We start from the raw sequence: 26,200 nt of genomic DNA, 5'->3' as shown, positions 1-26,200 counted from the left end.
GGCACTCCGTCAGTGTCACCTGAGCGAGCGATCAATCGCGCGCTGCCCCAGCCGGACGCAGTATCGCTCCGTCTGCCTCGTTTCCTCAGCCCGCCGCCAGCCCCACAGAGGCCCGGGCCCCGCCGTGTAGCTGCAGCACCTTCTCGTTGATTTACTGTATATTACCGTAATGCGGCCGGCCCGCGCTCACACTGATTTACAGCACGACGCCTTCGGGCTCCGCTGAAGAACCGCTGCAGGTCCGGCAGAGTTGCGAGGGGGTTTGGGGCTACGGGGCACGGGTTGGCTAATTGCTTCATTAATACGACGCGCTGACATTATTCATCTGGAGTGCACGGCCTTGCGGAGAGTAAAGAGGTCTCTTTTGTGAATCGAATCATAACTTAAGCGTAATTTAACCAATTTAACCGTAACTTAATTCCATCCATCCATCCATTATCTTAACCCGCTTATCCTGAACAGGGTCGCAGGGGGGCTGGAGCCTATCCCAGCATACATTGGGCGAAAGGCAGGAATACACCCTGGACAGGTCACCAGTCCATCGCAGGGCACACACACCATTCACTCACACACTCATACCTACGGGCAATTTAGACTCTCCAATCAGCCTAACCTGCATGTCTTTGGACTGTGGGAGGAAACCGGAGTACCCGGAGGAAACCCACGCAGACACAGGGAGAACATGCAAACTCCCGTAACTTAATTGTTACGGTTAAATTCCCCTTGCACACGTGCCGTGCAGAGCTGCTAAATCAGCATTAACATTATTTACATTTTCATTACATTCTCTGCTCCAGAACAGCCAGTGACATGGGGAGAGTTGCCAGAGCTAACGCCCCATTAAATAGAAAGGTGAAGCTGTTCTCACCAGGATACACAGTGTCTCACAGACATCAGCTCTAGATCCTTACATTCATGAAGAGGATGGACAGCCGAATCACCTAACGGAATTAGTGGACTGAACTGATTAATTAAAGGTTGCTTGTAAAGACAAAGACTGGATTATTTTGCCAGTATGAACCAACAATCACTGTTTTAGCATACATGTGATTAGCTGAGAGCATATCCAATAACCCCCCTGCCCTGCTGCTCAGAGTTACCCATGTTTCAGTGTCCATCCATTGGCATGTAACTGACTCATCGAGTGTACTGATCCAAGGAGTTAGCAATAGCAATTCAGCTGCATGGGCCAGAGATGCACAGTAAAAAAGAAAATGTTCCTCTGTCCATTGACACAAGATTTGACCTATTCCCATGGATGTGTGGATATGTGTCACATCAATATGGATAACCCAATAAAAATGTGCATAGCATCACCACCAGGGAACCTCTCAGCAACCAGCAACATAAATGCCAATAGTACTTTTTTTCCATAGTAGTCTGATGTACCATCTCATTTTAGCAGAATTGAGATTATCAAATCAATTATTTGACATCAATGTGATCAGAGAAGGGTCGCAGGTGAAAGGGGAGGGTATGTCACACAGCGCTAAGGGAAATCACATTCTCATACCCCGCATTTGATTCGGGTCCTCAGGGGAACAGAATGCTACTAAGGCTATTTAATCAAACCCAGCTATATGTTTTTCTGCTGGAAAGGCTTCTGACAGATTTGCGATATTGACTTTTCCTCTGCGAGAAAAACCCTGCGGAGCAAAAAAGAAAGGGAAGAAAAATCACTTTATAACTTCTGAAGTAAATAAATAAAAAGCTTCAAGAAACACTCATTCCTTCCACTGCAAAGCACAGTTAATGCATCATTCATAAGGCGTGTAAGAGATTGTTAATTAATGAAAGGCTGCAGGGGTGTATTTTGCGCAGGACTTCAGTTGCTAGCGTTACTAATTGGTGGGATGAAACCTCCTGGGGAGAGTGATTCGATTCCTCCGCTTCAGACATGCTCATGCTCGGTATGGGCGGCTCCATTTTGTTTCTTTCCTGGAATCGATGCTACTGTTTTTATGCCCTCTGTCACTTTCAGCATCAACCCCAGCGATAGCTAGGAACGAGCCACCCCGTAATTTGATGAAGAGATATGAGAGAGGTATAAACGTGATGGCCGTGGGCTCTGTGAAGAAAGCTGTGCGCGGATGATATTAATGCCCGCGCCGCAGGGCCGATTTCCCAGTGCGGAGCAGTTCAACCCAGAAGTGGAATTTAAAAAATGTGAAAAGCAGGCAAGGCAGTCCATGGAGTTTCATGCATCTGTATTCACTCAGTTTCACACTATTGAGTTTTAGATGACTCGAATGTATGAATCTTCATTATTTTTACAAAAAAAATAATCTCACAAAAAAAACATGAAAAGGACCAAACCATCCTAAAATGTCTCTATTTGACCAGGCTACGTAGTACAATACGTGTGGCAGCTGTATTTGTGAACATAGATAATGTAGAAAAGTCATTGTCCTCTTAAAGTGGTGTCTTTCCCTGTGGAGAAGCGGAAGCGACAATTGAGTGCAAATGAAAAGGCTGGGAGAAGCACCAGCACAATGCCCAGGAGAACGTGTCCCTCTATGTCTGCAGCATTAATACTCTCCTCACAAGCGTTCACAGACCGTGTGATTGACAGGAAGGTACCGGGGTGAAGTTAAGTGCGGTGGATACTTTGCTGTTTCACAGCGTAATAGTACACCCAGAGTTCAGTCAGGCTAGGATATGTTCGGAGACTTCAGGATCTCAGAGTCGAATGCACAGTGGCGGTCGGTGAGCTGAATTGGTCGGGCGCGAAACTTTCCTTTAAAGTGGTCGTCGGTCTTAGCCAGTTTGAATTAATTTTCCTTGATTAACAAGCATCCCAACGATCCGACTAATCAATTAGCAAGCAACGCACATTGCAGCTTCTTCACGTCGCGTTAGGGGAAGAAAACGAACACTAGCGTGTATTTGCAAGTGAAGGTTGAAGACAAATGCGAATTAAAAACAGGCCAGAGTATGCTAATTCTCCTGAGATCCTGGCCTGAAGATCCTTTGCTTGTTACAGGCAGCAGAAGAATAATCCTACGGTATTGTACAGTAAGAAAGGTAACAGCTGGAGGTTGTGACACCAGTTAAAACGGCTGGCTCCGTCTAATAAAACAGCAGGGTCATTCGACCAGACTCTGTCACCACGACCTAGCCACCTGCTGGTATTCCAATATCAAAAGGGGGTTGTCAAGGTGCACAAAGATGTGTTTGTATTGCCTATCTGACACATAATTCTGCTCCTGCCATCAGCCTGGAGGGGGAGTTCTGAGGGAAAAAAATAAATGATTTATTTGAGATGTTTTGTATTGAAGCTTTTATTTTAGAAAATAATTTTGATCGCAAGAAATATACAGTATATATAATAATTTGTTTTATAAATACGTCAATGAACAACGGATCTGTCTACCCATCAAAAAATATCTTTCATCAGGCTCATCCCTTTCCTATTAAGTAACATCAGACAACCAACAACTGACAAACAGCCAGGACAGACTGCCAGCCACTGCGAGCGTGTGGAAGGAGATTTCACACAGCTGCTTTCTGTTCTCTGAAGTTCAAAGCCGATGATGTTGCCCAGGTCAGACTGCAGACACGTTGTTCTTTTTCATGGCCCAAGACTCTTTCCTCTCAGGCAACCAATCAGAGAGCAGGTTTTCCATGCTTTGGGAAGCTTTGACGGAGCTTTTCCCACTACATCATGCTTTGGGAAGCTTTGACAGAGCTTTTCCCACAACACCATGCTTTGGGAAGCCTTGACAGAGATTTTCCCACTCACCATGCTTTGGGAAGCTTTGACGGAGCTTTTTCCACTTACTGTGGTGTACTCACCCTTCTTGGTTACTTATCCATGGATAAGAAAGAAAGCGCAATGGAGCGAACATTGCATTACCCCATCTTCAGGTATAATTATAATTAAAGCCATACTGACATGTTTGACAATTATTACAGGGTTTTGAGGGGAAACTGCAGCTGAAAAGTATAACTGTGCAGAACTGCATAAAAACCATCCAATGTCATAGTTATAAGTGTCAGCCGGATTGCTCAGTCTAATCTCTCAATGGTTATAGCAAAATCAAATCAGTAAAACGGTTCGAAAATCAGCCGTCATTTCCGTAAAAAAGACCTCCCGCACACACGGAAGAGTAACACGTCTACCAGTGCAGGCGTGGAGACCGGAGTGCAGAATGTAGGCTAGTCTGATATAATAAGCCATGCAGAGTGCAGCCCTGGGATCGATCGGAGCCAGCAGAGCACTCTGGGACAGCACTGGAGGAATGAGCTTTGTCATCTGACAGATCACATCAGTGACTACAAAGATCTGAATAAAGCCTTGCAGGCACGCTTAGGCAAAACTCATTACTCAGGGATGAGGGCACTGTAAGTATGTGTGTGTGTGTGTGTGTGTGTGTGAGTGTGTGGGTGCGTGTGTGTGTGTGTGTGTGTCTGTGCGTGGATGTTTGGGGGATGGATGGGTGCTGCCTAAATTGTCTAAATGGGTTCTGAAGGACCCTTGCAAGCATTGCTGTCTTTTGTTGAAAGTGGTAGGCTCTACAATTTGCAGTTAAAGGAACTAATAAAATCTCCCCACTCCACACACTTAGATTTGCTGACTCTTGCCTGTGATGAAGAGCTACTCGGTGAGCAAAATGACCACTATACTGTAGCTATAGCCCTATAATGCACCTTAACTTGACAGGTTTACTGAAGTGTAAATACAATCTAGACCAATATATGGCAGTGTCCATGTTTTATGCAACATGAAACACCATGTAGGCAGATCTAAACTCTGACAATACACTCAATGAAAGTATTCAACACACATACTGTATATCAGTGTAACTATAGCCTGTTTGTGGATACAATGAGAAAATCCACACAAAGACAAATAACTTTTTTTATATTTATCTTCGCTTTTATCAAGTATTTGCAGGATTTGTCTCCTGAGTAATGCAAATCTAACAGTTCTAACAATCAAACACAATATCTTTGAAAATGTACGTTGTTGTTGTCGTTCTTCTTCTTGTACAATGTTTTTAAACTTTTGATTATGTATATCTTTTGGAGTTCTTAATTAATATGTCGGACCAGAACTGAATGTTCCATAATGATGGTCATATCTGAGTAGCCCAGTTCCATAGTGGTTCGCTCGTCCCCCTCTTGCATCACTCGTGTGCCGCGTGACGCGCCCGTGCTTGGGAGCTGTCCCGGGAATCATGGTGCTGAAGGCGCTGCACCAGCAAGCAACCGCAAACTGCACGGACCGTACCCACAATCAACAGAGGATCTATTCCTGGGGTCAGTCCGAATGCTCTGCTAGAACTTGACGGTTTTGTTTTTACGGATATATTGGCGATCTGTCGTTGAAGCATGGATATTCAATGACTACAAATAAACATTTTTATGTTTAAAACGAGCGTACTCCCCGAGGAGCAGAACTGCAAGGGACGTGGCTTTGATTTGACAGTTTAGCTTGATCCCTAAAAACGTGCAGAATTTAAGGAAGCAAGGTAGAAAGGTAAATTGTAGCAATGATCATGTTAAACGAAGAAAATGTCATCGACCGTGTCCGCCGTGGTACAAGGTGTCTGGCTACTAACAGAGGAGCAGGAAGCATATTGACACCTCACCTCACAAGATGGGACTGAGGCTCGGCCGGTCATTGATACGTGATCATATCAACGACGTGTACAATTGAAAATCACTGGGTGATAATTCAAGATATGACCCAGTCGCCAGTGCATTTCCATGGTCTCATGAAAACGAATATTGTAGCCTAATAACTGTCATAATCCAAAAAGATACACAAGAAACGAGCGCTACTGGATTGTGAAATCCTGGTTTTATGTTGTTGGAAGCAGCATTGAAAAATGGGGGAGAAATCGCATTTTGAATAATGGATTTGCAATTATCCTCTGAAGACAACTGGGAACTGGGACTGAAACGCGTTTCGATATCTGCTTGAGAGAAGGCAGCACCTTTGCGCCATTAATTCACAGAGTTATACCTTTCTTAAAAACGGATTCCTGGATTATTGCTACTAGTTTATACCACGCTACGTCGAGATTTCAAGTCGTTCTCCAGAAGCGACTTCGAACATTTGCTAGCTTTTAGCATTGACTTTACAGAAACAAACAGTTGAGCATCGTGGCTACGTAAATAACGTAGGCTGGTCTGCAGATACGTTACTTAAAGAAAAGTAAGCCGCACATGAATTGCCCTGTTTGTTTTGGAAAGGCTCAATATTGTGTGCAGAAATAAATTATCATAGCCATATGCGCGGAAAGGACACATAGATATTAAAAAGGGTGCGCTGAACTCCAAACCAAAGCCAAATTAAGTCCGCCACAGTTAAAATCTGAGTGTTGGAGAATTCACCTCCATCAAAACAACGTTTTCATAGCCTACTAAACAAGTGTCTTTCAAATTTGTATCACCTAGACCTGCACCTTTAAATTATAACAAAACGGGCACATGTTGTTTGCAATTGGTGTCATTGTATGGTGCTGGGGATTGTTGAGTCACACACAGATGCACCGGCACCAAGCAATGCTGAAAAGCCGCTGCTGCGTCTTACTTAGTGACCTGAAGGTTCTCCTGCTCAGGCCACCGCCGCCTTCGCCACCGCCGCCAGCATTAATCCCCATGAGCAGCCAAAACACGGAAAGTCATGCGAACGGAGCCGCGGGAGCTACGAGCGGGGTAGACGGCTACCCTCAGTCTGAGGGATGGACGGCACCATCGACAGGGGGTGCTGTCCAAATCGAGGAGGACAGAACAACGGGGGACTGGTCTGGTGTGGCGGCCGAGCAACAGGGGAGCCTTGAGTGTAGCAGTTCTTCGGATGACTGTTCTAAGGAGAAGTCTGAGGAGCGACTGTCTCTCAACAGCTGCACAGACAGTGGTGTTAGGACTCCCTTGTGCAGGATCTGTTTTCAGGGACCAGAGCAGGTATGTGTATTTCACACTTCGTACCACCTTTGGGCAGAACACATCTCAAATGTCTATGGAGTGCTTAGTTTGAAATCGTCTTACAACTTGCAAAACACTTTTTAAGCATTTAGATTTTGCTACAAATGAAGCTGGAGTTCAGTGGGAGAGTTCAGTTCAGTAGTTTGTGACTGAGTAAGGAAGATGTGTGTAGTACATTTAAGGATTAAGAAGCACAAGTCACTGACTGGCAACATTGTTTGAATGTCTTGATGTCGCAGGCAGTACTGTTACTTTATTTAAAGTGAGGAATGTTTGTCATCCGGGGGAATATGCGACTGTGTTACTGAAGTTTTCTTTCTTGTAAATATATTTTGAAACTGCATAAACTGTATTACCCTATGGGCCAGTTTTACAGACACAGATTAATTAAGATTCTCCATACAAAATATACATAATCTGTGACTGAATTTAATTTAATCTTAATCCCTGTATGTTCTACTAATGTAACACTCATTTAACACCAATTATATAGCTTCTTTGGCACTGTCAGATACACCTGGAAATGAGTGGCCTTAGTAATGTCTTGTGTGTGTAATGAGAGGAGATAATTGAAATATAAGGGCAAACAGTTACATTATTAATACATCAGTGATGCATTAATAATACAGCTGGGGTGGTGATGGGGGTCATCTATTTAATGTGGGGCATAAGCAGGTGTAGGAACATACATCAATCATTCAGTGTATGAGTTATCAAAATGCTAAATAAATAAGTAGCATTACAGGTACAGTTTACAGTAAACTTAGTGATTAAATCAGTTGCATAGAACTATGGTTTATTTTTTTCACAAAATGATGTATAGAATGGCTGATGAATACAATGAACCTATTAAATGTTATCAGTGCGTTGCCCTGAGAGAATGTGTGTACCATGTGTGTGGGCTTGTACCAAGGACAATAGAAACACCTTTACTGAGTAGATCCCATTAGCTCTTCATGTGCCTGCTGTTGGGAACTGATGTAATTCTGCAGTTCTGACTGCATGATTTCAAGCAGCCATACAAGAAAACACATTTCAGCACAGCATATTTACAACCTTAGGGTGTGGCCCATAGGGTGTAGAGTCTGGCACAGTGCTTCACATGCAGTCCCATCTTAATTTCATATCACCTTCCATGAAATCAGCCGCCTCGCTTTAACCTTGTGCACCAATTACAGGGCGCGGAACAATGGTGTTTTATGGTTTTATCATTTGGGAGTCCCTAATGGTCAATCGGCCATGTTGTCCTTTTGATATGATACAGGAAATGATGGATGGGCCACAGGTCCTCGTAAGGATTATGTTCTCTGCATGGGTCTGTGGGGGTTGTGCTTTTACTCATTGAGGTATTAAAAAAAAAATCAGTAACAGTCGGCAAGGAAACAATACTTCCTTAATTAGTATTTGCATGCAGAGTGCAATGCCATTCACGCTGGTGCGATTACATGCTCGAGGAGAACAGTCGTGTTTTTTCTCTTTGCCATCTGCCATGCTCTGTGGCTCTTTTGATCTCAGGTTCAAATTCACATTAACTAAGAGGGTTCTGGTTAATGCTCAGAGCAATGACCCTAAAGCAGGCTGGTTCATCTGTGCTGACACATCACCACTCGGTAGTTACGTCTAGGTCAAACCAAGCCAAGCGAACAGAGAAACACCAAAAATGGGGAATTGGAGCCTGTAGATCAGCCTGCCCAGGTGTTGCAGGCTGGACGGAAAGCAGTGAGGGCCAATTCATACTGGATGCCTGCAAAGTGTGAACCCCAATTTCTCTCAGCTGTGAAAGGCCTCTCTCATTTATATTCTCCAGTCTGGTTATCCAAGTGAATCTTGTATCTTGTCACTTTTCGCAAGTCACAAAAGCTAATGCTCAGATTTTCTTATGCGAAATAAAATAACAGAATTCCGAGTGATAATTTCAAAGTAACTTAATCCCCTGTGTGCATACTTTCATCGTGCAGTATCATCATCCCATCTCTGTTTAATCCAGGCTAGTAACCGTGTGTCGACACAGACCTTAAACGTGCCATTTCTACGCGCCCAGTGAGTGTTATTCTTCAACTAAAACAATATGGAGAACACAGCACCCATGGCTCACTTTAGGGATGTTCATATACAAAACACAATACAGGGCCTGTAGCATAGTGGTTAAGGTCAGCGGTTCGATCCCCGGTGTAGCCCTTAACCCTCCATTGCTCCGGGGGATGATTGTCTCCTGCTTAGTCTAATCAACTGTAGCTTTAGCGTCTGACAAATGCCATTAATGTAATGTAATGTAACAATAAATCAACACCATTGCAGGCAATCATTTCAAAGTTCCTTAATCCCTGTGTGCATACATACATCATATCTACATCCCATCTCTGGTTTAATCCAGGCTGGTAACCGTGAGGCACTTTAAGGATGCTCCCCAAATTGCTCATTTAACACAGAGGTGCCTGCTGGGCTGTGTGTGGCCCAGGTGGCTGACCCCACTCTGCCCACTCTCTTCCTGTCTGAAGAGTTCTGCACAGCTGTCTGCCAGAGTTCCTCACCTGAATGAGAAATCTGCCAAAGTTAAACCCCTGGCACCACTTGAACCCAGAGGGCATGTTTCAGAAAAGTTGGCACCTTAGAGTCAAAACACACACACACACACACACACTCTGAAACATACACTCAGTCCCTGCACGAAAGCCCTCCAGTGTGACACCAGCTTACTGTACTGTGGATTTGATTACCTCCAGTATGAGCTTGATGCTGTCAAACACCTAACCCCTTTTCAATATGTTTTCCTCTTGCTACTTCACTGCTATATTTATCACCGGTACATCATCATGGTGTTTGTTGTTATAATGATGATCTGGATAACATAATAATGATATAAAAAATAATATCAAAGAACGCCAAACCTATGTGGAAATCCTGCAAGGAGCATTGATGAAGCACAGTGAAGCACAGAGAATGAGATGAAGTTTTGATGCGTGGAGCCTGCCTGAACCTCGTCATTCATAATACAGTGGCCATGTACTCAAGCTCAGCACAGTCCTCTGATCTCGCTCTGCGGTGAAAATAACACCTCTCTCCCTTCAAAGTACGCCCGTGGTGGAAAATGCGATTTACTTCCTCCGTGCTGTGGGCTCTTTGCTGGGATTGCGGGATTGTTCTGAAGCCTCCCTGCCTACAGGGCAGGCAGTCCCCCCCTCACCCCCTCCCCCTGCCGGTGACTGATGGAGCAGTCTGGCCCAGCTCACGGATGAGGGTCGGGCGTGAAACGGTGACACCGGTCTGACACTGATGAAGTGACCTTGTGGGGCAGATGGGGCCCCTCGCGGAGCTGCTCTTCCATCAGCAGAGATTGAGTAATGCGCAGGGCTTGCCTGGAGCTCCTCCTGAGTCTGTCTGTTCTCACACGCCGCGTCTGAAATGCTGGACTTGTGGCGTGCGTTTTTTTTTTTTACACATTTGTAAAATGGAAGTCTCACTGGAATGGAAGCAGTGTGTGCTTACTGTATCAGTGTTAGAGGATCCATTCAAATCATTCAGCACAATCACACACACACACACACACATGCACATGCACACAAACAAACACAGAAACAAACACACGTGGGTCCGTGGGGTAGGCCCCGGAAAGTGGGGTGTGCATGCATGCAGGGGGGCCCTTTCCGTGCACAAAATAAATTCTAGATCTGTAAGTTACCCACACACACGCGTGCATAACTGCACGCATGGTTAATTTTATGTGCTTATAATTTGCCTCACAAAATGTAATGTCGCTACTAATTCTATCAAGCCTGTGCTTAGTAATTAGCAGATGGGTCAGAAGTTTTCATTTGGATTTCAGCCCAGATCCTGTCTGTGGAGTGTTAGATCGGCCTTTTGCAAGGCTGTGGTTCCAATCGCCAGTGCTACATTCACTTCCGCACTGCCCGTTTCTAATATAGAATCAATTACAGATTCACTCATTTCGTATAAAGGCTGATATATGTGGCTAGGTTTCTTGCTTGAGGGTAGCAGTGGAGATTATTAACTCCCAGTGATTTTATTTTTAAGTACAGAGCATCCATTTTCTTGCTTATTATTGAGGTAATTAAGCATTGTTAAGTCCCATTCTCCGCAGGGGAAATGACAATCTCCTCCCACACACCGTGGGAACCATAACAGAGCTCACAATTTAATAACCTGAAGATGATGAAGATGATGATGATGATGATGATGATGATATCATTCTTCTGCAAGTACTGACATGGAGTTGAATGTTTATGAGTAAACAAATCTGTTTGGATCTGCAGTTGGATACTTTAGTCCATTTGACTCATACAGTACAATTATTGCTTATACTTTTTTTGTTCTTCCAGAGATTATTATACCAAATACAGAGCTATATACAAAATGGAACTCGAATGGAACAAGCAAAGGATTTTCAGCTTAACTAGTAAAAACAGAAAAAGGATGGATGGAAAATGAGCAGGCTAATTTGCATTTTGAAAAGGCCTACCCATCAATCAACAAGAAGGGCAGGGTTGGGGTGTTACATTTCTTGAGGAGAGGTAGCTTTTCTACCTACTTGTAGATCATGAATAAAGATGGGGATCAAACAGAACTTTTGGGTTGCAGTACGTGCTTTTTTTTTACAATGTTATAGGTGATCTATAAAATTGGCACAAGACACTTGGCTTTAACACCAAGTGTTAAAGCACTAAAAGTGCTTTAGTGTTTATTACTTGTTTAAGTCCTCCCCTTGTTTGCCCTGTACACTTAGTGAGCACTTTATTAGGTATTTATTACTTATTTTGTAGACGTTTTAAGTCTTCTGCTATTGTGGTCTATACACAATACCTAAGCAAATGCTGCACTGAAACAACTTATTGCTGTTGCGTTATTTTAGTATGGAACTAATTTAAAACATGGTGATCTTCTTGTATGGGGTTTCCTACCCTTTCCAGTAAGGTATAATGTGTTATATTCAGGTGACGGACAGTTTAGGAATATTACATTACATTACAAATGGCATTTGGCAGATGCTCTTATCCAGAGCAACGTACAACAAAGTGCAAAGTACATACCCATAACCAGGGATATTGCTGCGTTTGCATGGCAGAATGAATATTCTCATGTGTCTAAAATATCGAGTGATGTTATTTTGAAATAAAGTTATATTTTAAATGGGGTGAGTAATCCTTTTTGGAAAGCTTTTTCAACACCTTGGGCATGCTTTATAAAACATACTCTCATATATGTGAATAAAACACAGGTGTTTTCTTTAAATTTTTAAAATAAGGCTTAATAGAAAATTCAGCTTTTCTGATCATTCATGTGTCTGGATAAAAAGATAGGCAGATGTTTTATATTTGGAGAGACACTTGAGGACATCTGGGTGCAGTTTTGGGAAAACCCATGTGGAATTTGAATGCCTGCACTTATCATTACCAAATCAAGTTGAGATCAAGTTTATGCACAATTGTAATTAATTTAATTATGGGTTGGTCCTTGACTACAAAAATACAAAAATACATGTTTTTGTATTTTTCTGCATGTACGTGCTCCGACATGAATTTGTTCTGTCTCAAATTTATGAGTGGTACAAGCCTCTTCTTTAATTTAAGTCTCCAACCATGTGTGTACAGTTTTTAGATATTGACACTTTTATAGGACTAGTACAAAATAGGCTGAAATTGCCTTCTCGGCGGCCAAAATGGAAAGGGTTAATGGCAGTTTTTGGTACAGATCTAAGGTACATTTGCAGCAACAGTACAGCAGAAGTACATCTTGTGTCAAGCTGAAAGAAAGAAAGAAAATCTGAAGCAGACCTACTATGCCTGATATATTGAATACTTTCTAAAATAGACTTAGTGACTAAGTCTGTACCAGCATACCATTCTGTTCTAGAAGTCCTACTTGCACATAATTGTCTATGTGATGATTATTACACATTTAAACTGTCAGGGCAACCATATATTCTTCAGTATTATTATTATTATTATATTGTAGGCCACCTTGCAATCATGGCCTGTTCCAATGGCACAGAGGAACATATTGTCTATCCCCAGATCTTTGTTGAGACTGTGGAAATGTATTTTTGGGGGCTAGATGAATGAGTCACGATCTTAGTGGAAAAAGAAGCTGAATTGCTGGTAATATACATTTCAATGGGGGTAAAAATCCATTGTTCTTCATTACATTCAGTTCTGTATTCCATTAAGGTCAGCATACACATAGTCGTATGGAGAAATGTTGGCACCCCTTGGTCAAAAACCTTTTACAATTAATATCTTGGTGAGCAGAAGCGAAACTGACCTCTAAATAGTAAAAAGTTAAACATGACACATTTCTTCACATTTGTTTGGACTGACTTTTGAACATCAGCCCCTAGAATTTCTTGATATTTGGTGGAACCCATTCTTCTTTCCATTCACACAATATTTCCTGTGCCCACAGCTGCCACACATAATGGATCCTCCTCCATGCTTAACAGTTGACAATGTGTTCTTCCCTACAAAGGCTTCACTGTTTTTTCTCCAAAAGACCTACCTCATCAGTCCAAAGAACTTTGTTCCAAAAGGCTTCAGGCTTCTCAAGGTTCTCTTTTGCATACTTTAGATGCTTAATTTTGTGTTGTGGACATACAAAAAGGCTTCTGCAATGTAGGATTTTGTTGTTTAAAGTAGGTTGTATTGTTGTCCTGTGAACAGCTAGAGCTGTGTCTGCTATTCTTTTTTGCAGCATTTTTCACCAGGACTCAGGCCATTATATCTGAACATTTTCTTGGTCTTCCAGACCTTGCCTTGATTCAACTGTTCCATTTTTCTTCCATTTTCTAATAATGTTTCTGATAGTGGAAATAGGCAGTTTGAAACATTGATAGAGTTTTTTGTAGCCTCCTCCTTTTTGGTGGAAATGAACCATCTTCATTATGATATCCTTCTGTTTAGAGAAACCCATGGTTGTTAACATCAGACAGAATAGCCACTGCACTTGGATACTTTAGAAGGCATGGAGTTACTTCAGAATTAAAAGGTCAGCCCTGGAATTATATTCACCTGACTCATTGAAGCCTTAACGAGTAAATCACCTGGGTCTGGGCTTTAGTAATCATCTTTTTAAAAAGTAACAAAAAATGATCCAAAAGGCTTCCCAAACCTTTTTTTTCATCATTTATAAACAGTAAAAAAAGATTTTGCAGAAAAATCACATTTTTACCTAACATTTACAGTTCAGGTTTGCTTTCCCTCACATACAGATTAATTGTAACAGACATTTAAAGGAGTGCCCACATTTTTGCATACAGTATGCTCATATATTTTTTGTTTCTTTTGGAAGTCATAGAAGTTGTAAGCATACATTAGTTGTTCTCATCCAATGTCAGCAAATTCTGTTGATTACAATCAGTCTCTTATTAGCTGATTATGAGTGCCAAATCAGGCAGGGATTGGGACCGCATGACTGCAAGACTGGGATTGACTGGATCAGCAGATTAGAACTGTAAACAGGACACAGGGCCTTGACTTGCAGGTCAAGACAGGAAACACAGCATCTGTGCCCTGGAGGAACATGCTGTAGCAGATTTGCGCTGGTCATGACTCATCTGTACAAAGGGTTGAGTGATGCCAAATGCCAAATGAGTGAGGGTTGAGGGTTGAGTGATGCCAAATGCCAATAATGTAATGTAATGTAATTACGGGCACGGCCCTGTCTGTTGGAGCTGAGTCAGTCTCTTAATCAAGCGTAGAGCAGAAAGGCTTGTTTCAGTGTCAGCTGGACGCCATGTGGTGTCAAGGCCTGGGGTACTGTGACCTGCCATGTGACAGGTACGCTGCACTATACATAAGAACAGAGATATGGAACTCACAGAACGTACCCCGAGCCATGGATTTAATCATTCATTTGACCCTTTTTTGCTTGTAAAAGGTATGCATTACAACCCCCAAAACATGAAAGTACTTTTCAGGGTACATTTGTCCCCAAAAGAATAAAAATGTACCTCCACAAACCCTTTATTTGCTTGCGTGTAGTGTGGGCCTGGCACTATTCACAGGCAGGTACAGTAATTGGCCTACTAGGTTCCAGACATGAAACGCAGAGTCTCACTTGCAGGCACAGTGATATTTTCTCTGCGTGGACTTCCAAGGCAAGCATAAATCAAGTCCCTCCGGGTTCGCAGATATGGCCTTAAACAATGACCATTCTCCTGCTCAGGTTATTAGTAACCATAGCTCCTGCCACACCATGAGCCACACTGTCCAGTCTGCTGAACCAGCAGGCTCTCAGTGAAACACCATGCCACACCATGAGCCACACTGTCCAGTCTGCTGAACCAGCAGGCTCTCAGTGAAACACCATGCCACACCATGAGCCACACTGTCCAGTCTGCTGAACCAGCAGGCTCTCAGTGAAACACCATGCCACACCATGAGCCACACTGTCCAGTCTGCTGAACCAGCAGGCTCTCAGTGAAACACCATGCCACACCATGAGCCACACTGTCCAGTCTGCTGAACCAGCAGGCTCTCAGTGAAACACCATGCCACACCATGAGCCACACTGTCCAGTCTGCTGAACCAGCAGGCTCTCAGTGAAACACCATGCCACACCATGAGCCACACTGTCCAGTCTGCTGAACCAGCAGGCTCTCAGTGAAACAGCTGCAGGTGTGCACAGCCAGCTGGATTGAAATCTGGTGTGGGTAAACACATTGGCTGGTCTTTTGCCAGTGGCTGTAACCTCATGTGCCAGAATATGCCCATAGACTGCCACTCTCTGAGTTTTGGGACAAAGATGTGTTTAGTTACTTGTTACCCAGCTATGGCTTTTTCATCCATATTCCCTGAGCTTTCAGTGTCTCCATACTGTCAGTAACTCCATATTGTCAGTGGTCCAGTTATTTGCCATCTTTGCAATTTGAGATGCATTTGGAGTTAATATAGCAAGTCTCATTCCTAAGCATAATTAGTCTAATTGTGTTTCCATATTTAAGTAGCCAGTAGGTAGATTACGTGATGCTGTATTTGCATTTAGCAATCAGCTTGGGCGGCCTGTAGCGTAGTGGTTAAGGTAAATGACTGGGACACGCAAGGTTGGTGGTTCTAATCCCGGTGTAGCCACAATACGCACAGCCATTGGGCCCTTGAGCAAGGCCCTTAACCCTGCATTGCTCCAGGGGAAGACTGTCTCCTGCTTAGTCTAATCAACTGTACATCGCTCTGGATAAGAGCGTCTGCCTAATGCCAATAATGTAATGTAGCTTGGCAAGATTTTAACGGTTCCATTTTCTCCCCCAATGGGTGATGAGACATGGATCAGTGAAATGTTTAGTGTTCAATCAACTCCTACACTGTGCATTGTACGAATCGGACTCATTTTGTATTCGGCTAGGTTTCGATCCCGGACTGTGGGATCCATCCCTGCAGTAGAACAGTGCTTTAAGAAGAGCAGCCACCCACAGCCCAACAACACTGTTAAGCTATAAAAGAGAGAGCTGATGCACTGTAGGACTGATGCACAGTGAAGCCCCCCAGCCCCACCCTGTGCAGGTCTCTGCTGCAGTCTGCCCATCAGGCAACACTCTCAGAGGCTCCTGGGAAAAGCCAGCCCTCCCTCCCACCTCCCACCGGCATTCCCACCAACTCAACTAATGGACTTTTCTCTCTGTTCTTCTCTTGCTCCTCTGACATCAGAGTCACTCCCTGCTCTGTGTGTGAATCGCTCCCGTTTGTTATTGCTATGTTTACAGATGAGGAGTCTCTCCTTTACTCTCTATCAGAGAGTCTGCGTGTCTCCTAACACCTTGGACAAGGTGATGGTTCCCAACAGCACGCACGCACACACACAGACACACGGTCTGCAGTCCAAAAAATGTACTCTGTCCCTGCGCAAAAGCCCTTCACTGTGACAGCAGGCTTACAATATATACGATGCATTTTATTACTCCAGCATTGCTACTGTTCCTGCTGGCCCGGGGAGAATCTGATAGGAAAACTACTGTGAGTGGTAGCTTGGGAGGATTGCTGACATGATTACACATTGATAAGACCTTGAAATTCACCTGAGATGAAAATAAATTAATTTTCAGGATGTAGAAAGAGAACTTGCGAGCAACACAAACTTATAGATGTACAGTACAGGATTGTAAGACGATTTCTTTTGTATGATGGTTATTGCTGCAGGACAATAAAATCATTGCTTTTGTCCATCTACCAATAATATAATGTATTAATCTGCAAGGTTGGAACCTGCAACTCAAAAATAACAGTGCTTAACACAAGAGCACAAGAGACAGTCACAGGAAATATTTAAATAAAATCCAGTTACAGTTTTGATGGAAAAGCACATTCATGTTTCCCTTTCCTCTGTGACCTCCAACAGTTTGAGCTGGAAGCTTGTGATTGGAGAGTGAGGCATCACAAATTCCACACTGGGTGGAGCCAAAATTAGCTGCCAATCGTTTACCTAATACAACTAATACAAACCTTTTGCTCACCACAGCTAAACTCAATCATTGGTTCAAATCGGTGCAACACTCATAGCAAATGGTAGGTCCTCCCATTTTTAGTTTCACTGAACTGTTGAAGTGTTGAATCAGTTGAGGTGCTCCAAAAAGAGGCATTTCGCAGTTCTTCCTTCCTCCCTTTCAAGATGGGATTTCATACTCTACGAAATACCCAGATAACTTTCTTTTTAGAGCTTGATTGGAAACACATCCCAACATTCCCAGGGACAAGGCTGTCCCTTCTTTTGTCGGCTTGTATCACTACTGAACTGGCCATTATATGGAGAAGAGAGCCGAAACTCGAAGACAGGACAGATGGCAGAATCCTGAAGACACAAATGTGGTTATTCAATGACAACTGAAATAGAATACAGAGACACTGACCTAGATACTGTGTGATCAACACATGTCCAATTCACTGTTCCAGAACAGTGTGCACTTTCTGTTTTTAAAAACTGATATTTAGCATACTGTACTTCAGAGTGAATCATTTATCACATTGCTATAGAGGTACAGTATGAACAGTTTTTCTTGCTTCAGCAGAGGTCAGCACTGCTTGCAGGTTTGACAGTCTCAGAACCACTGTTGGGTGTTAATTGACTATCAGATTCATGCATGTCTTACACATAAGACATATATGAATCTGATAGACAATTAACACCCAGCAGTGGTTCTGTTATTTTGCAGTGCAAAACAATGGCTGTATCTTCTCTGAGACTGTCAAAACATCATGCTGTCAGTCGCATTACTAGGTTTGCTCAAACACTGGTGAAATCACACTAAGACAGAACTGTGTAGGCAGCAGCTGAAGTAGCTTTTACTTTTCTCTGTAATACAATCTTTAGAGTAAACAAATAACATTTAACCATGCCCCCCTGTAATTGTGACTGCTTGGTCCATCTGTGTTGGACATTGGTCAATAGTGAGTGACAGTTGCCATTGGAGGGACAAAACTGCATATTGCAGTTTTGTGTACACATCACAGAAGCCTCATATTTCATTATGTAAGCTGTTTATTCCACCTTAAGGGGCTACTTCACAAATTCCGAATACTGCAAATATAATATCTACAGATGTTCAGGTTTCAAACCATGGTATCGTTTCAATGTAAAATAGTGGAAATATGATAGATTAAAAGGGCAAATTTGGATGTTTTTATCAAGCCAATGCTGGTAGTAGTGTCATTAGCATTCCTGTTGACCTGTGTCATTGCATTATATTATAGTAATTTGGAAGGTGCTCTTATCCAGTGTCAACAGCAGAGCCCATTGGCTAAAATGACATAAGGCCAACAGTAGGCTAACTGCTGTGTGTGTTTCATAAATCAGTTGGGATATACTGTATTCCTTCAGTGTTGCTAGAGTTGAGGGTGAGAGTAATGAAATTGATGTTATACCAACAGGGCATGTGCTACAGTTATCTAAAGGTGATTAAGGAGGTTTTGAAGGATTTGAGTTAAGAGGCAGATCTCATGAGACATTATGAGTCTCTTAGCCAGACAATGATCTGGCAGCAGAACGATTTTATATATTTAAGCACATAATGCGTTATTAATCCATGTCATGTTGGCTGTGATCCCAGGCAGGTATCATCCTGGCAAAGCAACTAAGGGCCATATGTACTCAGACTATTTTTGTGCAGCATGACTGCCAGTTAGGTGTGTATAGGAGTGAGTGATAAGCGAAATATGGGGCGCATAGCAGATGGAGCGTGTGTGTGTGTGTATGAGTGTGTGTGTGTGTGTGTGTATATGTGTGTGTGTGTGTGCTTGTGTGTGTGTGGGTGGGTGTGGCATATGTTGTGGAGGATTTGTTGTTGCTGCAGAAGGATATTTCTGTCTCATTTCTAACAAAGGAAAGGACATTTTGCACTGAAAAGCCCAATGGGACAGACCCAGAGGCCTTGAGTGTCGACTGAAGAGAACACTAACCACTTCCCATTTCAGAAATATTTCTAAGCCACTGTATAGCCATTAATGGAATTGAATTTACTTGTATCTGCAGAAGTTCTTCAAATATGGTATTGGCGCTCTCCTAGGTAGCCTATAGCCTATTGGGTAAGGTGCTTCACTGGGACAGTGAATGTATGTGCTTCAAACCCCAGTGTAGCCACAACAAGATCAGCTGTTGGGCCCTTGAGCAAGGCCCTTAAACCCACATTTATCCAGGGGGGATTGGCCCCTGCTTAATCTAATCAACTTTACATCACTTTGAATAAAATGTCAGCAAAATAACTAATGTAATGTACGTGGGGAGCAGTGTCTCAGGATGTGATTGTCCCATGTGCGCCTGCAGGGGGAGCTGTTGAGTCCATGTCGCTGCAGTGGGTCTGTGCGCTGCACTCACCAACCCTGCCTTATCAAGTGGATCAGCGAGAGGGGCTCGTGGAGCTGTGAACTCTGCAACTACAAGTACCATGTCATCGCCATCAGCACCAAAAACCCACTGCAGGTGCGCTGGCAAGTTCAGCTCATGGGACATGGTTTTAGCCTCCAGTCAGTCCATTTAGCTACAAATAAACCATAAAATAAACGGCAGTTGTAAGTAAACAATGTAATGTACATGTTAAAATAAATGCTGCCATTTGTCATGGTAGATTTCTTAGAGTTTCACACCACATCACATGAATGCCTATATTTCTAGCATATTTGTAAAATCCTCCACAAATTGCCAGATTGGGAAATGGTAGTTCCCTTGCAGGTGTGATCAGAGGAGGGATAAGTAAATTTCATGTTGGCCTGTCCATGTCCCCCCTTTTCAGTGGCAAGCCATTTCGCTGACGGTGATCGAGAAGGTGCAGATTGCAGCGGCCATCTTGGGCTCCCTGTTCCTCATCGCCAGCATCTCCTGGCTGGTCTGGTCATCGCTCAGCCCCTCGGCTAAGTGGCAGCGGCAGGACCTGCTCTTCCAGATCTGCTATGGCATGTACGGCTTCATGGACGTGGTCTGCATAGGTGAGCGGGTGGCTGGAAGTGGGGTGACTTGCAGAGGTTGGCACCCCAATGGCTCCATCAGTTTTTTAACTGAGAGGAAGAGACTGTCTGAGATCAAGACAAGTTTGTGATAGACCAAAGACAATCACTGTCTCCAGCACAGAGAGAGAGATAGCTGACAGTGGGGTTCATTAACTGCACAGTTTGCATAGATTAACCTGTCATCTCTGACATTAGACAGTAGAGCGGCTTACCTCATGAATCGATGGGAAAAGACACAGGGAGTCCGGAAGAAAAAGAGAGGGAGGGGAAACTGAAAGAAGGGCACAATCAGCACTGATGTACAAATTAAAATGAGGAGGTTTTCAGCCTCTGAGGGGTTGACAGGCCTTGGCATGAGCCTTGTGTGGAGTGGCCCTGAGCTTGCATTGAGAGCTAGGCTAACCTAACTTTCTGTAATCTCGGGTGATTTGCAGTGACACTGAATCAGCAGCTTGACAAAGTGGCTCCATTGAATCATTCATACTTTTGGCAGTAGATCGAATTATGTAAGATTTATTAATATTTCCTTTCAGTGTTCCACATTACTCATCAGCTCACTTATCCAGTGGTGAGCGACCTGAGAGCTGAAGAAATATATACCTACTTGGACCCTTATTCATGTTTTAACCAGTAAATCCAGCATTATTTATAGATGCATGGTATAGCAATGGAATGTGGTTTTGACCTGTGATACATACCTGCAGGGACAGTTGAGCAAAAACTGAAGTGTATAATAAACAATTTTTCAGGTTTGCAACATACCTACCATTGCGCAAATCCTTGCAGGTAGCTGTAATCTTTGATCAACCAATTCCAGCCGGAGTATGACAGGAAAAACAACGCTCTCTTTCCAGCCTGTCTTGTATCACACTATTCATCTCATTTCCTTTCCAGTGGTCACCTGAAATCATTTCAATTTAATCACGGTTTGTCCTGAGACAAGGACACTGGCAAAACCATAAATATTTCTACAGTCCAGTCTATTAAAATTTTCATCAAAGTATCTAACTTGTAATTGGAGTCCTCCAACTGACCGTTGTCAGTTTTAAGGATGTCATTGGCAAGCTTCTCTGAAATAGAGTAGTGTAAACACAGGCATTCACTGCTTTGTGTGAAGACATTCTGTAGCACAGCATAAATATAAAACTGGAGTAAAGTGGGGAGTTGTAAAACAATGATCCATTCATGGGGACACAAATCGATTAAATTAATTAAATGTACTGTAATTAATTGAATTATTATGCCATCCAGATGATCTCAAATCCAATTAAAACATGTTTAATGACTTTGTAAGATTGAGAACAATTCATTGGAAAACAAAAAACATTCAATGAACAAACATCCTATTCAGCTTTTCTTCTTGATTAAATAACAATATTTGGGCTTCAAGGACATTAATTTGCAATAGCACCAAGTCCTTATTTACTGCACTAAAGAGGCAGAAAAATGAAGCATTGGCAACTATAAGAACATGGATTATGGGGGCAGCTGCTCACTGCAGTAAGGTGGATTTCCTGCTGTGCAGAAAGACATTCGCATAACACCACCACAGGGACTAATGAAATTGTAACAGGAATGTGGCATAAATGTTTCTCTGATACACTGTAGTACTCTTATGTGTCACTCAGTCATAATGGCTCTTGAATTTGGGTCTTTATTGGAGGAAAATATACTTCAGTGTCAACAGGCACTTTGGAACCCTGCAGCTCATTCACCAGATTCATCCCCTCCTCTATTCTAAACCAATCAATGTGCTCACCAGAACTTACTGCCATCATCTTTCTGCAGAATTTATCATCAACCATAAACAAGCACACAGAGCAGATTGATGAACTTGGAGAAGAGAAACGATTGTGCCTGACTGGATCTAGAACAATTGCAAAAAACTAAGCTTTTTACAAACCTTTGGGCTGATGGATGAAATATTTCACTGGAAGCCTCAGCGTAATTTATGATGTGATGTATTCATTAATTGAATATCTTGACAATTGTGTGTGAAAACAATAAAGATTATGAGAGGACATTCATTAGCAACTTACAAACTACAGCAAAGCAATTGATGCATTTGTAGAAGCCTTTGCTTCCCTGTAGAGAAGAACACCTTGTTGTACCATTTAGAGGTTAGGTTTGCTTCTGTTCACTTAGATATTAATTGTAAAAGGCTTTTTGACCAGGGGTGCCCTAATTTTTGCACACTACTACTACTGTAGTTTAGAGACTCCCTGTATTAAGGGGCGGAGGGGAAGGAGACACTATAAAGGAACAGCTACTGGAACTTCCTGCGTCCTGTGTGAAAAAGAGGATTTAAAAGACACTGGGGATAGAGATTGGCTGTCTCCAGTGTGGGGAGGGTCATTAGCTTTGTACTCACACAGATTAACTTGTCATCTTGCTGACATTAGAGAATGGATCGGCTGGCTTTCTCTCACCACCACAGAGGGAGAGGGAGAGAAAACAGGGGATTTCTCAGCATTGATACACCCCAGAGGGCACACTTAGATATTATGAAATCTTCTGATGTGAAATATCTGCTGACTCAAGATTAATAAATAATTGGTGCCATATTCTGCTTATAATTCTTTTCCATAATTAGCTCAGAAAAGTGAAGTGTGTGGCTTAAATAGAGTTGTGGATAGAAGCACTGTGGTGCAGCTGAGACAGAGATATGGCAGAGAGCTCTCTCTTCTTCATGGAGCAGTAGAATACGTTCAGAAGAAACATGCCTGTGCTAGCACACTCACTTTGATCTGCACTCACAAAATAGAAAGTGCAGTTGCAAGCTCCTAGCACTTTCTCTCTATGTTGAATTCAAATTTCAGGCATTCCTGTTTTCAAAGGGAGAAATCATTCAGATTTTTGTAACAATAATTTGGCTGCTGGGGAACACCTTGATGGCTGTAAATATTTAATCTGTGGAAAGTCTTGGCTGTACACACTCCAGTATGGCTGAGAAAATCTCTCAAATAAGAAGTATGACCTATATTTGTATAGTTAGTCTATCATGAAAGGAAAAATATGTTTTATGTGCAGTACAATATAACCTGCCATTCAATTTGATACATTTTTGTGTTCGCGCTTTTCACAGAAGACTGACTTACAGAGTAACACAGAAAATAATTAAACATATCAGCCCTAAGCCCCCAATAGCATGAGGCTAACGACTCCCTTAAGGGAGAAAAACCTTCAAACAGTGCTGAGAAAAAAAACTCCTCGATGGGAATAAATCTCTGGAGGAACACGGCTATAGGGGCATGCCCATCCTCCGCAGGCCTATAGGTTTAATGCATGGAACTATTCGGTAAAAAAAAGTCCATAGGGAGGGATGTAGAGTCTGGAGTTCAGAGGGTAGGGGGATGGATTTGTAGCTCCAGGATGTGGGGAAGTGTGTGCTGGACCAGGGAGGAGCAGGGCTGCAGCAGGCCATAACTAGAGCGGGGTCCAGGGGGCCATTTGATTTGAGTGGTCCATGAGCTCCGAGCGGTTGGAGGACAGGCAGGAAAGAGAAGCGAAAGAAAGGATGTTAGGCACTAAAATGTATTAGTACAAATTGTGACTTCCTTAAAGAAGAATAAACAAAAATATGATACGTTTAATCACACAACCTGGAGGTTTGGACGACAGCAATACTAACTACTCTATCATGCTATTCCTCACACTTCTATGGGTTTTTATTAAACTAACAGTAGCACACCATATACTGTAAGCTATTATGCAATTCTAACTATTGGTGTTACTCTATATAGACTTACAGTGATATTTCCAATGTGGTTTTATGTAATACTATTATGTAACAATGTTGGAGGAGTGTCATGGTGGTGGAGTAGGTTTGTTACCTCAGTTCCCCTAGGATATTTTTAGAACATTGCATGTTTTATTTTTACTTTCTAGAATGTCAGCATGTAGGTTTGCAAAACTACTTTATGTAGATATTGATTGTATTGATGTACCACACCACAGCTGTCTAATTTTGATATGTGGCATTGATATTTGGCATTTGAAATGAAATGACTACTGCTTGATTATTAAAGAGAGTTATCAGTTCTTTCAGACCAACACAAATGCATGGATCAACTGTTCATAATAAGGGTGATTGTCATTACATTTTTACATTTAAATGTATTATTTGCTAGTGTATGACATATGGCTCAGGCATTCACTCGCTTCTCTGTGCTGTAGACCACCGAACAGCAGAAGTATTGTTTGTGCGCTGCATTGCAGCATTCAACTGTGAACGATTAAAATGTGGATGCATTGTGGCTCCTGCAGTACCTGTTAGCGTAAAGCTATTTTAAAAGTTTTGAGTTACGAAACCTGATACTAGATTTGTTACAAATGTAAAAGCGGGGTGCTGAAATAATGTCTGGACACTCAGAAGGTCAAAGTCAGGGAGCTGAAGGGTGGAAGGCTGAATACTGTGTCCCTGCCTCTCTCCCCAGCACTCATCATCCACGAAGGGCCCTCCGTGTTTCGCATTTTCAACCGCTGGCAGGCCGTCAACCAGCAGTGGAAGGTGCTCAACTATGACAAGGTGAAGGACAGTGAGGACATGAAGACCGGTGCCAACCACAGGACCCCTACCCTGCCCACACAGAGGGGCAGTGTGCACCCGGAGGGGGGGACCTCTACCTCCACCTCTTCGCTCATGGCTGCTGCTATGGCCACCGTCGGCACGGAAACGCCCACGGCGACTGCCCCAATGACTCAGGACTCCTCTGAGCAGAGCGAAGGTCTCGCCCTGCCCGATCACCACTGCTCATACAACATCCTTCACCTGCTCAGTCACCTGAGGCAGCAGGAGCCTCGAGGCCAGCCCAGCAACGGTAACCGCGAACTGGTGATGAGAATAACTACAGTCTGAGGATTGTCTTGAGGCCTTATTATTGACCCGGTGTGGGAGTCAACGTATGCTGAATACGGCTGTAAGACACTAACGTTTCGAAAATGAGGCAGAAGAAAGGCCTTGCCAACCAGGGATATGGCAAAGTGACAACCAGTTGACGAATAAGTGAGCTTTCGATGGGTGCAGATAACCTTTGTTTTCAGTGTTTTGACATGTATAAAATAAAAATGGATTTGGATTTCTTGATGGCTGTACTGTAGCTGAAGGATTTGTTGAATGCTCTTTCCACTGCTCTGGGTGCCAAGTCCCAAAAAGAAGCTGACATCCATTGAGTTATTGTAAGATATAAGAACTATGCTACAGTCAAAGAAACAGTACCAAGCAAAGCTTCAGGGATTCAAATAATTCAGGTGGAATATGAAATACAAATGGGCTGAAAACTAAGTGTCGTTAAAATCTGTGGCTCTTTTTTAACTGCACATTGGCTGCACTGTTGCCTCTTCTGAAGGCTCTCTGCCATTTACTGTAAAGATCTTGCACTCACACATCTCTATGTGAGACCTAAAGCATCATAAATGTATTTCACTCTCAAGCTTAAAGGCCAACACACCCTCGTATTTCTTACATTGAGAGTATTTTCAGAGCCTTCCAGAGAATTCTGTTGTACAGCAATTGAGGTGAATACATCTGAGTCTTACAGAGAGAGAAAAAATAAATGTATTTATTTCTGTGTGTGTGTGTGTGTGTGTGTGTGTGTGCATGCGAGAGAGAGAGAGAGAGAGAGAGAGAGAGAGAGAGAGAGAGAGAGACAATGACATGTCTTCTTCTGGACAGAATAAATATAATTCCCTGTGAATGCTCGCTTGTGAACATTCACATTATATTGCAGTTTTTCCCATTCCCTTCCCTGGCTCATATTACTGTCAGAAACAGTAAGGCTCTTCCACAGCGCATTCACCCTTTCTGTTATTTGAAACGGTGGGTG

General features: G+C 42.8%; 1 protein-coding gene across 1 annotated transcript; it reads left to right on the top strand.

Annotated features, from left to right (window-relative positions):
- The first annotated feature begins 5,283 nt into the window (after positions 1 to 5,283).
- LOC133116966 (E3 ubiquitin-protein ligase MARCHF4-like) lies at positions 5,284 to 25,511 on the top strand. Its single transcript, XM_061227004.1, has 4 exons — positions 5,284 to 6,915; positions 19,696 to 19,851; positions 20,162 to 20,354; positions 24,812 to 25,511. Exons 1-4 carry the CDS (start codon positions 6,439 to 6,441, stop codon positions 25,231 to 25,233), a joined length of 1,248 nt encoding a protein of 415 aa, XP_061082988.1. The 5' UTR covers positions 5,284 to 6,438; the 3' UTR covers positions 25,234 to 25,511.
- The last annotated feature ends 689 nt before the right edge of the window (positions 25,512 to 26,200 follow it).

The sequence above is a fragment of the Conger conger genome, chromosome 17, assembly GCF_963514075.1.
Source record: "Conger conger chromosome 17, fConCon1.1, whole genome shotgun sequence".
Taxonomy (NCBI): Eukaryota; Metazoa; Chordata; class Actinopteri; order Anguilliformes; family Congridae; genus Conger; species Conger conger.
The sequence above is the reverse complement of the archived record's forward strand: the minus strand, read 5'-3'. Positions and strand labels throughout refer to the sequence as shown.